This window comes from Rhinopithecus bieti, unplaced genomic scaffold (assembly GCF_001698545.2).
Source record: "Rhinopithecus bieti isolate Rb0 unplaced genomic scaffold, ASM169854v2 scaffold_35319, whole genome shotgun sequence".
NCBI classification, from domain to species: domain Eukaryota; kingdom Metazoa; phylum Chordata; class Mammalia; order Primates; family Cercopithecidae; genus Rhinopithecus; species Rhinopithecus bieti.
Genome location: NW_016815132.1, coordinates 698,429 through 710,777, shown reverse-complemented (window position 1 = coordinate 710,777; position 12,349 = coordinate 698,429). Strand labels below are relative to the sequence as shown.

Genomic DNA, 12,349 nt, shown 5'->3' with positions numbered 1-12,349 from the left:
AAAAAAAAAAAAAAAAAAAAAAAAAAAGAAAAGAAAAAAGAAAAAGAAAGTAAAAGTGTGTGTCTATCTTACTAGAATGTGATCTTCTTGAGGTTAATGAGAATACCTGTGTCTGTTATCTTAGAGCCTTCAGTGTCTTGAGTCTTGCACCTGTGTCAAATACATAGTCTTAATAAATATTCATTGTATTATGAATGAACAGGAGTGTCCTTTTTCTTTATGGCAGCCTTTATTGTTTAGTAGATAGTTTTGTGAGCATTTATCTGGTTTCTGAGTCTTTCTACAGATCACAAACTCAAATACCTGTTAGGGCCTGAATAGTTAAAATAGATAAGTGCAGGAAGCCTCATGGGTTCTGGGGCACTTAAAGGGGTCACCTGCTTCTTAGTTTCAGCCAGTTGTTGCTAGGAAAGTATTTTAGATCTGTCTTGCCAGATCTTCCACTATTTCAATGGAAGAAGAAAATTCAGGTTTAATACGAACTGCCTTGATTCAATTATTAAAAACTGTGAAGGTCAGGCAAATGCTTCTTCAGGCTCGCTTTGGTTCACACCCACCAACCTGCGACCTATAGGTTGCTGGGGTGGGCAGGAAGAGGAGCAGTGTATGCTCTGCTTGGTTTGGGAGCTGGCTTGGCTGAGGATACCTCCTCCCCATGCTTTGCTTCCACCTGTGAGGACACTAACCTCCTTTTGCCAACTGACACCAGCATGTGAAAAGAGGCTTAGCAGAAGGAGCCTGAGCCATAGCCCTCAGCCTATGGGGATGTTTGAAGGCCTCAGCAGAGTTTCAAAGGAATTGGAACTCCCTCTGTGAGTGGAATTGGAGAATAATGGGTTAAATTATAAGTGATAGTGAGAAGGCGTGCAACTGGACTGCAAATTGTATAGCATGTGCCAAGCCATGTGCTCTTTTTAAAAATAAACTTAAGTTTTACAATAACCCCAAGAAGGAGATACTACCATCCTCAGGTTGCAGATGCAGAATCTCTATGAGATTTAGAGATTTTTTATTTTGTTTTAATTTTAGTTCCCATCATTAGAAGAGATTAAGGCCTCCTATTACTGCCCATGAAGAAAACCCATGGATGAGATTTTAGAAATGAATTAAACATATTTTATTATTTTCCACTAGAAATTGCTCCTGGGATTTTTGAATATAAAGAGTTTTTTTCTTGTTCATGTATAGATTGATTCATTCAGTCTTTTAACATTTGTTGAATATTCGTTAAATTCTGTATTAGGCACCAGGATTACAAAGATGAATAATATAAAATTCCTGTGCTTCAGAAGCCCTAAATGATTGTTTGTTTCTATTTGTTCTAAGTGTGAAGGAAAGGGCAGGTGCTGGGAGAAAACGTGTAAATAATCTAGAAATTTGGTAGCCAAATTACAGTTTACAAAAGAAATACATGAGTCACCTCTTTTTTCTTGTTGCAACAGATAAAATGTGCTTTTAGAAAGCTTAGAAAGTACAAATAAGGAAAAATTAAGAAAAGTGTTGCCTTCAGGAAATTGTGAGCAACTCTCTACTTATTCACCTTTTGACTATATGGATAGGTTTTTACATATGTTTGAATATCATCTTTTAATGGCTGAATAGTATTTTGTTGCATGAAGGTAGTTCAATGTACTTAATCCTCTATTGTCAGTTATTTAGATAATCTATATTTTTTTTAAACTCATGCCATTTTGTAGCTAAATGTCTTTATTTAACGTGAATTATTTCCTTAGGAAAAACCATTAGCAATGTAATTACTGAATTTAAGACTTATACATTGTGTTTTCATTTGCTTTTGTGTTTTGTATAGTGCTAAATTGTCCTCAAGGAAAGCAGTACTAATTTACCCATCACCAATGGATTTGAGTTTCCATTTCTCTTTACTGTTACCCATGCTAGGTACAATTTCTTTCTTTAAAAAAATGTTCCACTTAGATAGGTATAAAAGAGTCTCTCTTTTAAAAGACCCTTTTGAAAACTCTTGACCTTTGAATTTGCTAGCCACTATCACTTTCTGGTACAGTAGTAGCACCTTGTGTTATGGTTAATTGGCTCCACAGCTTGGGGGCAACTTGAGGATTTTGTGATCTAGCACATCCTATTCACCTGTGTGTTCCTGTATGTCCATGAATGTTTGTTGAACGAAATTGAATTGGAGAACATCTGTAAGTTTAGAAATCATTAGATGTATAAATTTCAATACAACTGGTGGACAGGCTATTTTATTCTTGTCAGTTGCATAATAATAAGTAATTTCTATTGCACGTTGCTTACATACCAGCACCGTGTTAAGTGCTTTTCACAGTTATCTGGCAAAAACAGCTCTTAAACTCAAGACCAGCTAATTTCTAAGCCATCTTTCTCTTTCTTGACTTTCCTCCCTCCTCTCTTCTTTCTTTTTCTATTCTTTCCTCCTATTATTGTGGACATGTTTAAACATATAAGAACTAGAGAGGACAACATAATGAACCTTGATATACCCACCATCAGCTTCAGCAATTATCAATATGTAGCCAACCTTATTTCATCCATGCCTTTTCATCACTTCTTTGTATCCTCCTTCTCATGTTGGATTATTTCAAAGCAAACATCAGATACATAAATTTTATACATAATTACACACACACACACACACACACACACACACACTATAGACCCTGTTTTTTAACCTAAACCACAATATCATTATCATACTTTAAAAATCTATAACTTTTTAAAATATTATCTAGTGTCCAGTCAGTGTCAAATTTCCCTGATTATCTCGTAAGTGACCTTTTCTGGTTGGTTTGTTTGAATCAGTATCTACACAGGTACTGCACATTGTATTCTGAACCGTTCTAACCACAGCATGGCATTCTTCTCTACCTTGTAAAACATGTGGCCTGTCCTTCTCAGAAACAGATATTCTTAGCTGAAGGAACCTAAAATTTTTAAAGAATTCCCATGGATCAAATATCTCCCCAGAAAGAAGCACACTCAGTTGTTAACACCTGAGAAACGCTGGGTCTATATGGAATGGAGAAGGCACTCTGCTTGCCATGGAAGTTCACCATCCACTCTCCCTGGAAATTCATCAGTATATTCACTGAGGGACTGGGAATTCAGCTACTCTTACTTCTGCTTTTGTTATAAGGCTCTTTCACAAGCTATGGCCAAGTTTCTTCCTTAAGATCCACAGTTAGATATAAGTGATGGTGACTTGAAAATTCATTCTTTAGCAATGAGCTGAAAATGTGCAGCATGCTGGCCTCTGTATCTCTTCTGGGAGTGAATGACTTGGAAATGGAAACCATAGGTTGTTATTTTCATAAATGTGTGAAATGGGTGATGACTTTGATAGACTGTTTCACGATAAGCAAATTTTCATGTCTGGTTTTGGTTGTGTTTTGAACTTGAAGGTCTAGTGATCCTCCACTGTGTAGTGGCAGATGAAAATTCCACCAGAAGTCCTGAAACCAATGGCCTTCTCTGTGGAGACCCTGACGAAAACTGTGCAGGTAATGTTTAACAAACTTTATATTCAAATCTGAGTTTTAATTTTCTGATAATAATAGTACTCACAATACTAGGTAATTATTTGAGCACATATTGAAGTACCAGCCACTGTGCTAAGTGCTTTATATACAGTAATTCATCACTACTCACAAGAGCCCTCTGAGCTAGATAATGTTTTTCATTTTATTTCAAGGAAAAACCTACAAAGATTAAGTAACTTGCCAAAGGTCATACAGCTGGAAAATAGCAAATCTGGAATTCAAACGCAGGTCTTTCTGATTCTAGTGCCTCTAGTCAGTTACTGTATTTTGGGTCACAGATGCATGTTCCAGACTCTAGCGTGTGATATCTTAGTCTGGATTCATGAAAAGCTGACATATTCTACTCAAATTTAAATCCCCTTTTTCTTTTCTATTTCTTAGTTAAAAGAAGGGAATAAGGCAAGGATTTTACATATTTTACCTTGGAGATGCTTAAATTAGTGTTCTGAAACTTATCAGTCTAAGGCAGGAGTTGGCCTTAGTAAAGGGTTAGGTAATAAGAGTTTTAGGCTTTGTGGGTCGTGATGTCTTTGTCACAACTACTCAACACTGCCATTGTACTGTGAAAGCAGTCACAGACACTATGCAAATGAATAGGTTAGGCTCTGTTCCAATAAACCTTTAGTTAGAGAAACAGGCTGTGGGCCAGATCTGATGCTTGCACTACAGTTTGCTGACCCCTGGTCTAAGGTTATGTTTGCTCTGTATAGATTGTATGGTCTGGTCTTCTACTGAGGTTATTTCTGACTTAAAAAAAAGAAAACAAAACACAGGCCAACTAAAAAAGTAGGGTGCAGTGGAGAAGAGCCTCCTGTATTCCCTGGAAACTTCTATGAACTGGGAGCATGGTGACTTGGTGTAAACTGCTCCTTTCCTAGCACTCTTGGGAAGTTGTAACAGAGCCAGGAACACACTGAGCAAGTCTTCCTGATGTGACTCATCAGTTCCAGCCCAATTTTCCCCTTTCATCCCTCACAGTAGTGGGTGGTCAGAGGGTGCTCATCGGCTGTAGAATCTAATGATGTCTTAGGTCATGTTTGGGTCTTGTCATCCTTGTAGGCAGAAGAACAAGGCCAACTTTATGTGTTCATGTGTTTTTCTTCAGTCTGGTTTCAAATGTCTTCAATGATGGCATTTTTTTCACATTTCCCTTGGGAAATCATTCCATAATTTGATGACAGACAATGTTCAAAACTCTTCCTCATCATCATCCTAAATGTGTTTTCTAATTTTATTTTTATGGTAGTAAGAACATTTAACATGAAACCTACCCTTTTAACAAATTTAAATTGGGCAATACAATATTGTTAACTATAGATTAGCAGATCTCTTCAAATGTATTAATCTTGCACTAACTGAAACTTTGTATGCATTGAATAGCAACTCCCCAAGCCTCCAGCAACCACCATACTACTATCTGCTTCTATAAATTTGGCTATTTTTGTTGCCTCATATAAGTAGAGGCATTCATATTATATTTGTCTTTCTGTGACTGTCTTATTTCACTTAGTAAAATTTCTTTCAGATTCATCCATGTTGTCACGATGGCAGTATTTTTCTCTTTTGTAAGGCTGAATAATATTCTATGTATGTACCGTACTTTCTTTATCCATTAATCTATCAGTAGACTCTTAGGTTGCTTCCACCTTTTGACTTTTATGAAATAATGCTACAATAAACATGGGAATACAAGTATCTCATTGACATCCTGATTTTTATTAGGTTATTTGTTTTCTTGTTATTGAGTTGTAAGAATTCTTTATGTATTTTGGATATGTGTAATCAATATGTTTTGTATAGTGCTAAATTGTCCTCAAGAAAAGCAGTACTAATTTATCCATCACAATGGATTTGAGTTCCCATTTCTCTTAACTGTTATAACTTCTAACCCTGTCTTCGCACAGCCCAAACTCTGTTGTTTCTTTTTCTGTGAAGAATCTTTTTCATTTGACATAGTCCCACTTGTTTATTTCACTTTTGTCACCCGTGCTTTTGGTGTCACATCTAAGAAATCATTGCCAAGACCAATGTCAAGAAGTGTTATCTTATGTTTTCTTGCAGGAATTTTACTGTTTCAGGTCTTAAATATAAGTCTTCAGTCCATTTTGAGTTGATTTTTGTGTAATGTAATAAGCGAGTCCAATTTCATTCTTTTGCATGTGGGTATCTAGTTTTCAAACATCATTTATTTAAGAGACTACCCTTTCCTCTTTGTGTATTCTTAGTACCCTTTCTGAAGATCAGTTGTTCATATATTCATGGGTTTATTGTTTGGCTGTCTACTCTGTTCTATTGGTCTTTATGTATGTCTTTATACCAGTACCATGCTGTTTTAATTATTGTAGCTTTGTAATATGTTTTAAAACCAGGAAGAATGATACCTCCAACTTTGTTCTTGCTCAAGATTGTTTCGGCTATCCAGGGTCCTTTGCAGTTTCCTTTGAATTTTAAATTTGATTTTCCATTTCTGTAAAAAAAAGTCATTGGAATTTTGATAGTCAATCTATAGATCACTTTGTGTAGTATGGATATTTTAACAATATTAAATCTTTTAGTCCACAAAACAGGATGTCTTTTATATACTTTTGTCTTTTTAAAATTCTTTAATTAATATTTTATAGTTTTCAGTGTACAAGTCTTTCATTTATTTAGTTAAGTTTATTCCTAGGTGTTTTATTCTTTTTGATGCTATCGTAAGTTAGTTTATTTTTTACGTTGCTTTTGAACAGTTTGTGATTAGTGTATACAAATACAACTGTTTTCATGTTTATTTTGTATCCTACAACTTTGCTGAATTTGTAAATTAGTTCTTACAGTTTGTGTGTATTTGTATATTTGTGTGTATCTGTGTGTAGTCTTTAGAATTTTGTTTAAGGTCATGTCATCTTCAAGCAGAGATAAAATTCTTTTTTTCCAATTTAGATTCCTTTTATTTTATTTTTTCCTAATTGCTCTGACTAAGACTTCCTGCACTATGTTGAATAGAAGTGGTTAGACTGGGCATTCTTGTCTTGCTCCTGATCTTAGAGGAAAAGCTTTCTAATTTTTTACCATTAAGTACCATGTTAGTTGGGGGTTTACATATAAGGCCTCTCTTATGTTGTGGTAATTTCCTTCTATTACTAGTTTGTTAAAAGTTGTTATGAAAGGGTGTTGAATTTTGTCAAAATGAATTATGAATGAGTCTATATTCATTAAGGACATTGCCCTGTAGTTTTCTTTTCTTATAATGTCTTTGTTTAACTTTGGTATCAGGGCAATCCTGGCTTCGTAAAATGTTTTTGGAAGTGTTTCTTCCTCTTCAATTTTTTGAAAGAGTTTAAGGATCGGAATTACATATTTAAATGTTTGATAGAATTCACTAGTGGAGGCATCTGGACCCGGGCCTTTATTTGTGGAGGTTTTAGATTATGACCAATTTCCTTATTAGTCATAAGTCTGTTCATATTTTCTGTTTCTTTTTGATTCAATCATGGTTGATTGTTTGTTTCTAGGAATTTATCTGCTTCTTCTTGGTTATTCAATTTTCACAGTAGTCTAATATAATCCTTTTATTTCTGTGACATCAGTTCAAAAGCACAAAAAAATAGAAAAAACTTATAGAATAAGATATAAAGAAAATATTTTGTAGAGCTGTACAGTGTGTTTGTGTTTTCGGCTGTTATTACAAGAGTCAAAGGAAAATTAATAAAAAAGTTTATACAATAAAAGCTATAGTAAATTAAAGTTAATTATTGAAGAAAGAACTTTTTTATAATATAAATGTATTGCAGCCTAAGAGTACAATGTTTATAAAGTCTACGGTGGTTTATGATAATGTACTAGGCCATCATGTTCACTCACCACTTCCTCACTGACTTACCTAGAGCAGTTTCTAGCCTTGCAAGCTCCTTTCATAGTAAGTGCCTTATATAGATATACTATTTGCAAACTTTTATATCATATTTTTACTGTACCTTTTCTGTGTTTAGATACAAAAATACTCACCATTGTGTTATGATAGTCTACAGTATTCAGTACAGTAACATGCGATATAGGTTTGTAGCCTCAGAGCAATAAGCTATACCATATAACTAAGGTGTATATAGGCTACACCATCTAGGTTTGTGTAAGTACAGTCTATGATGTTTGCTCAATGAGAAAACTGCCTAATAATGCATTTCTCCAATCATATTCCTGTCATTAAGTGATGGATAACTATATATCATCCTGGTCCTTTCTGGCCTACAAGGTTTCTGCTGGGAAATACACTGAGTGTGATGGAGGTTCCTTTGTGCTTGAAAAGTAAATTTCATCTTGCTCCTCTCAAAATTGTCTGTTTATTTTGAACTTTTGATAATTTGATTGTGAGGTGTCTTGGTGCGGATTTCTTTGGGTTTATGTTTTTGAAATTTGTTGGTCTTCTGAATATGTATGTACATTTCTTTCCTTAGATTTGGTAAGTTTGGGGCATTATTTCTTTGAATAAGCTTTCTGCCCCTTTCTATTTTTCCTCTTGGACTACTATCAGATATATATTGGTCTGCCTGTAATTATGGTGTTTCGTAAGTCCTTTAAGCTTTTTCACTTTTTAAAATTCTTTTTTAATTTTTGCTCCTATGATTGTGTAATTCCAATTATCTGTCTTGAAGTTTGCTAATCCTATCTTTTGCTTGACATAGTCTGCTGTTGAACCCATCTATTGAATTTTCCAGCTGAGTTACTGAATTATCCAGCTTGAAAATTTATGTTTGATTAAAAAAAATTTTCAACCTCTTTCTTGAAAATTTCACTTTGTTCATGTATTGTTCTCCTGTCTTCATTGAGCATCTTTATGATAGTTATTTTAAATTCTCTGTCAAATAAATTTTACATCTTCATTTCATTAGTGTTTTTTTTTCTTTAGAATATATTTACCTGTTCCTTCATTTTTCTTAACTTGCTATGTTGGTGTCTGTGCATTAGAGAAAACAGCTACCTCTCCTCTCTTCATGGACTGGCCTTATGAAGGAGGAGACTCTCATTAATCAGTCTGATTGAAGACTTGGGGGCCCTTCGAGGCTTTGTGCTAGTCCAACTCTCTTTGTTCTGAGATCTAGGAACTTTTCTTCTGATCATGCAGTGCTGTGTTAGGGGTAGGGATTATGATGAGAGACTATCTCAGATTTTTTTACCTTCTTCAGTGTGGCTGCTTTTGCATTCACTTAGCGGACAGGAGCTTCTCAACTATTTTCTGAATTTCTTACAAGGGAATTTGTCTTTGTTTTGTAATGTTGACTCAGTGTGTTTGTGGAGGGTAGGATAGTTGGAGGCTTTCTATTCTGCCATCTTGATGATGTTACTCCTCTTTTTTCTTTTCTTTAAAACAGTTTTTATTTCAATAGTTTTGGGGAAATGCCCATCAATGATAGACTGGATAAAGAAAATGTGGCACATATACACTATGGAATACTATGCAGCCTTAAAAAAGAATGAGTTCATGTCCTTTGCAGGGCCATGGATGAAGCTGGAAACCATCTTTCTCAGAAAACTAACACAGTAACAGAAAACCAAGCACCAAATGTTCTCACTCATAAGTGGGAATGGACACAGGGAGGGAAGCATCACACACCAGGGCCTGTTGGGGAACGGGTGGCAAGGGGAGGGAGAGCATTAGGACAAATACCTAATGCATGGGGGGCTTAAAACCTAGATGACGGGTTGATAGATGCAGGAAACCACCGTGGCATGTGTATACCTATGTAACAAACCTGCACATTCTGCACATGTATCCCAGAACTTAAAGTAAAATTAAAAAAATAGTTTTGGAGGTACAGGTGGTTTTGGTTGCATGGGTAAGCTCTTCAGTGGTGATTTCTAAGATTTTAGTTCACCCATCACCCAAGCAGTGTACACTATATCCACTATGTAGTCTTTTATTCCTCACTCTGCTACCAATCTTCCCCTCTCAGTCCCCACAGTTTATTATAGCTTTCTTGTGCCTTTGCATCTGATATTGTTTGACTGTGTCCCCACCCAAATCTCACATTGACTTGTAATAATCCCCAGGTGTCAAAGGCAGCAGGGCCAGGTGGAAATAATTGATTCATGGGGGCGATTTCCCCCATACTGTTCTCATAGTATTGAATAAGTCTCACGAGTCCTGATGTTTTTATAAATGGGAGTTCCCCTGCACAAGCTCTCTTGCCTGCTGCCGTGTAAGACATGACTTTGCTCCTCAATCACTGTCTGCCATGATTGTGAGGCCTCCCCAACCATGTGAAACTGTAAGTCAATTAAACTTCTTCCTTTTATAAGTTACCTAGTGTTGGGTATGTCTTTATTAGCAGCATGAGGGCAGATTAATAGAGCATCTTCATAGCTTCTCTCCCACTTATAAGTGAGAACATACACTATTTGGTTTCCCATTCCTGCATTACTTCTCTTAAAATAATGGCCTCCAGTTCCATCAAAGTTGCTACAAAAGACATTATTTTGTTCCTTTTTATGGTCAAGTAGTATTTCATGGTGTATATAAATCACATTTTCTTTATCCATTCATTGGTTGATGGGCGCTGTTTTCTAATTTTTTATGTACTACAAATGGATGTAGTTTTTATATGTCTCTCTAATACCCTTTAACAAAAAGAGGGGTCTAAGAAAATCCTTGAACAGAATAATCCCCAGTCTCTCACTCTAAGCCATTTTGTTGTCTTAGGCAGCTTTATGCTTCCAGCACCAAAATTTTCATTTTCGAAGTCTATGCCCATCATTGCAGACCTTCCCATCACACATCTTCCATAGTAACTCAGTGACAAGTTGCAGCCTGCATGGTCTTAGCGTGCCACAGGTCTAATCACTCACTGTGTAAAAGCCGTTTTCCCACAGTGCAGAGGCTACAGTATATGATCTTTATTTTTAATTTTTTAAAATTTAATTTTACTCATTTTTGCATTATTTGCATAGTTTTAGCTTTTAAATTTATCTCTAATTTTTTCTCTGGAGGATCACTGAGGAAGTAGTTATTTTTGTTCACCCACTCAAATCCATAATTTTCTCTGAATTAGTTGTAATTTCTTTTCTGAGACATAGTCTGGGGACATGTCCAAATAATTATTTTTTGGTATATTTTCTGTTTTCTTTAAAATTTATTATGATTATTTTTAATTGACACAATAATTATACATATTTATAGGATACAGTGGGCTATTTCAACGCATGTATACAATGTGCAATGATCAAATCAGGGTAATTAGCACGTATCTATCACCTCAAGCATTTATCATTTTTATGTGTTGAAAATATTCAAAATCTTCTCTTTCAGTTATTTCAAAATATGCAGTAAATTATTGTCAATTATAGTTACCCTACAGTGTTAGAGAACATTAGAACTTTATTCCTCCTATCAAACTATAATTTTGTATCCTGCAACCAATCTCTAACTATCTCCCCACCTCCTCAGCATCCATGAAAAGTGAAATTTATTAATCTCTGATTCTTTTTTATCACTATTGCTTGTATGTTCCCTTTCCCTCCCATTCAGGAGGTTAAGCCTGCATTTATAGATCTTATAAATATTTTCATAAAATTATTGTAAATTTTGTAAACTATTTTACAAATATTAAATATAAACATATTATTTACAAATAATAAATGTAAAAGCTGAAAACTATGCAAATAAGGCAAAAATGAGTATTTGACTTAAAAAAATTAAAAATAGAGGCCATATAATGTAATATCTACATGGGGAAACTTTCTTTTACACCATGAGTGATTAGGCCTATGGCACGCTAAGACCATGCAGGATGCAACTTGTCACTGACTTACAATAATTTTAAGAAAATATTATTTGTAAATTATTTTAGTAAAGTTATTGGCATAATTAAGATACAAATACATTAGTGATTTGGTGGAAGATCACTTTGCTTAAATATCACAATAATAACATAATGTCAGAAAAATTATTTTGTATTTTCCTGTAGGGGATATAGAATTTTTTCTTGCAAATGGGCTTAAAAACATAGTTACACATTTTACTATTTGAGGAATATTATCTAGAGATGGAGAGAAGACAGACTTCAACATGGCTATATGTTGAGAAATCAATGAGAAACCAGAAATACAGAGCAAAAATGCTTAATCATTTCTTTGGTTTACTCTTCTTCTCCTAGTATCCTATTAGAAAACAGAAAACAAACAAAAAACATCTCAAGAACACAATTCTAGAGGTGTTGAAAATCAACTGATTTGATTTTGAAAATTTTAATCAAGGATGGAGCTTCTTGAAACTTTTGCGGCGTTGAGTAGCGTTATTTATGTTACTACTGTCCTTTCACATTATCAGGCTAAAATAACTGCATTACCTTAAAATATCGGGTAAAATTGATAGGTAGACTATGCTAAATATCTTTGAGCTTGATCTCTCAGAATCTAAGGTAGATGGGCCTACTCTTCTATGATGGTCACAATACCATTAATTAACTTATTTAAATCAATTTTCTTCCCCTTTCCACCCTCCTTCTTATTCTCCTTCCCTCTTTACTTTTTGTTTCCTTCCTTCCTTCAGCCCTCCTTTCCTTCCTTTATTTGGTGATTTATTTTATTATACTTTATTCCTTTGTGTCCGGAGCCATGAAGCCTGGAATTAGCCGACCTCTGTTGCTTGATCTCCGCAAAGCGGAGACAAGAGGGCACATTCCCGGGTTCTTTATTTATAAACCCTTCCCGCCGGCGCCCAAAGCTTCTCCCGCGCGCGCCAAAGCTTTTCCCGCGCGCGCCTAAGTTTCTCCCGCGCGCGCCAAAACTGTTCCCGCGCGCCAACCTTTCCCGCGCGCGCCAACCTTTCCCGCGCGCGC

At 35.3% G+C, this 12,349-nt stretch overlaps 1 protein-coding gene across 1 annotated transcript in view; it reads left to right on the top strand.

Annotated features, from left to right (window-relative positions):
- The window catches only part of BTC (betacellulin), a 53,682-nt gene that overhangs the window by 21,953 nt on the left and 19,380 nt on the right, over positions 1–12,349 (top strand). Inside the window, exon 2 of the mRNA XM_017852979.1 lies at positions 3,399–3,497. Coding sequence (XP_017708468.1) covers positions 3,399–3,497 — 99 coding nt within the window. The remainder of the gene's footprint in view (positions 1–3,398; positions 3,498–12,349) is intronic.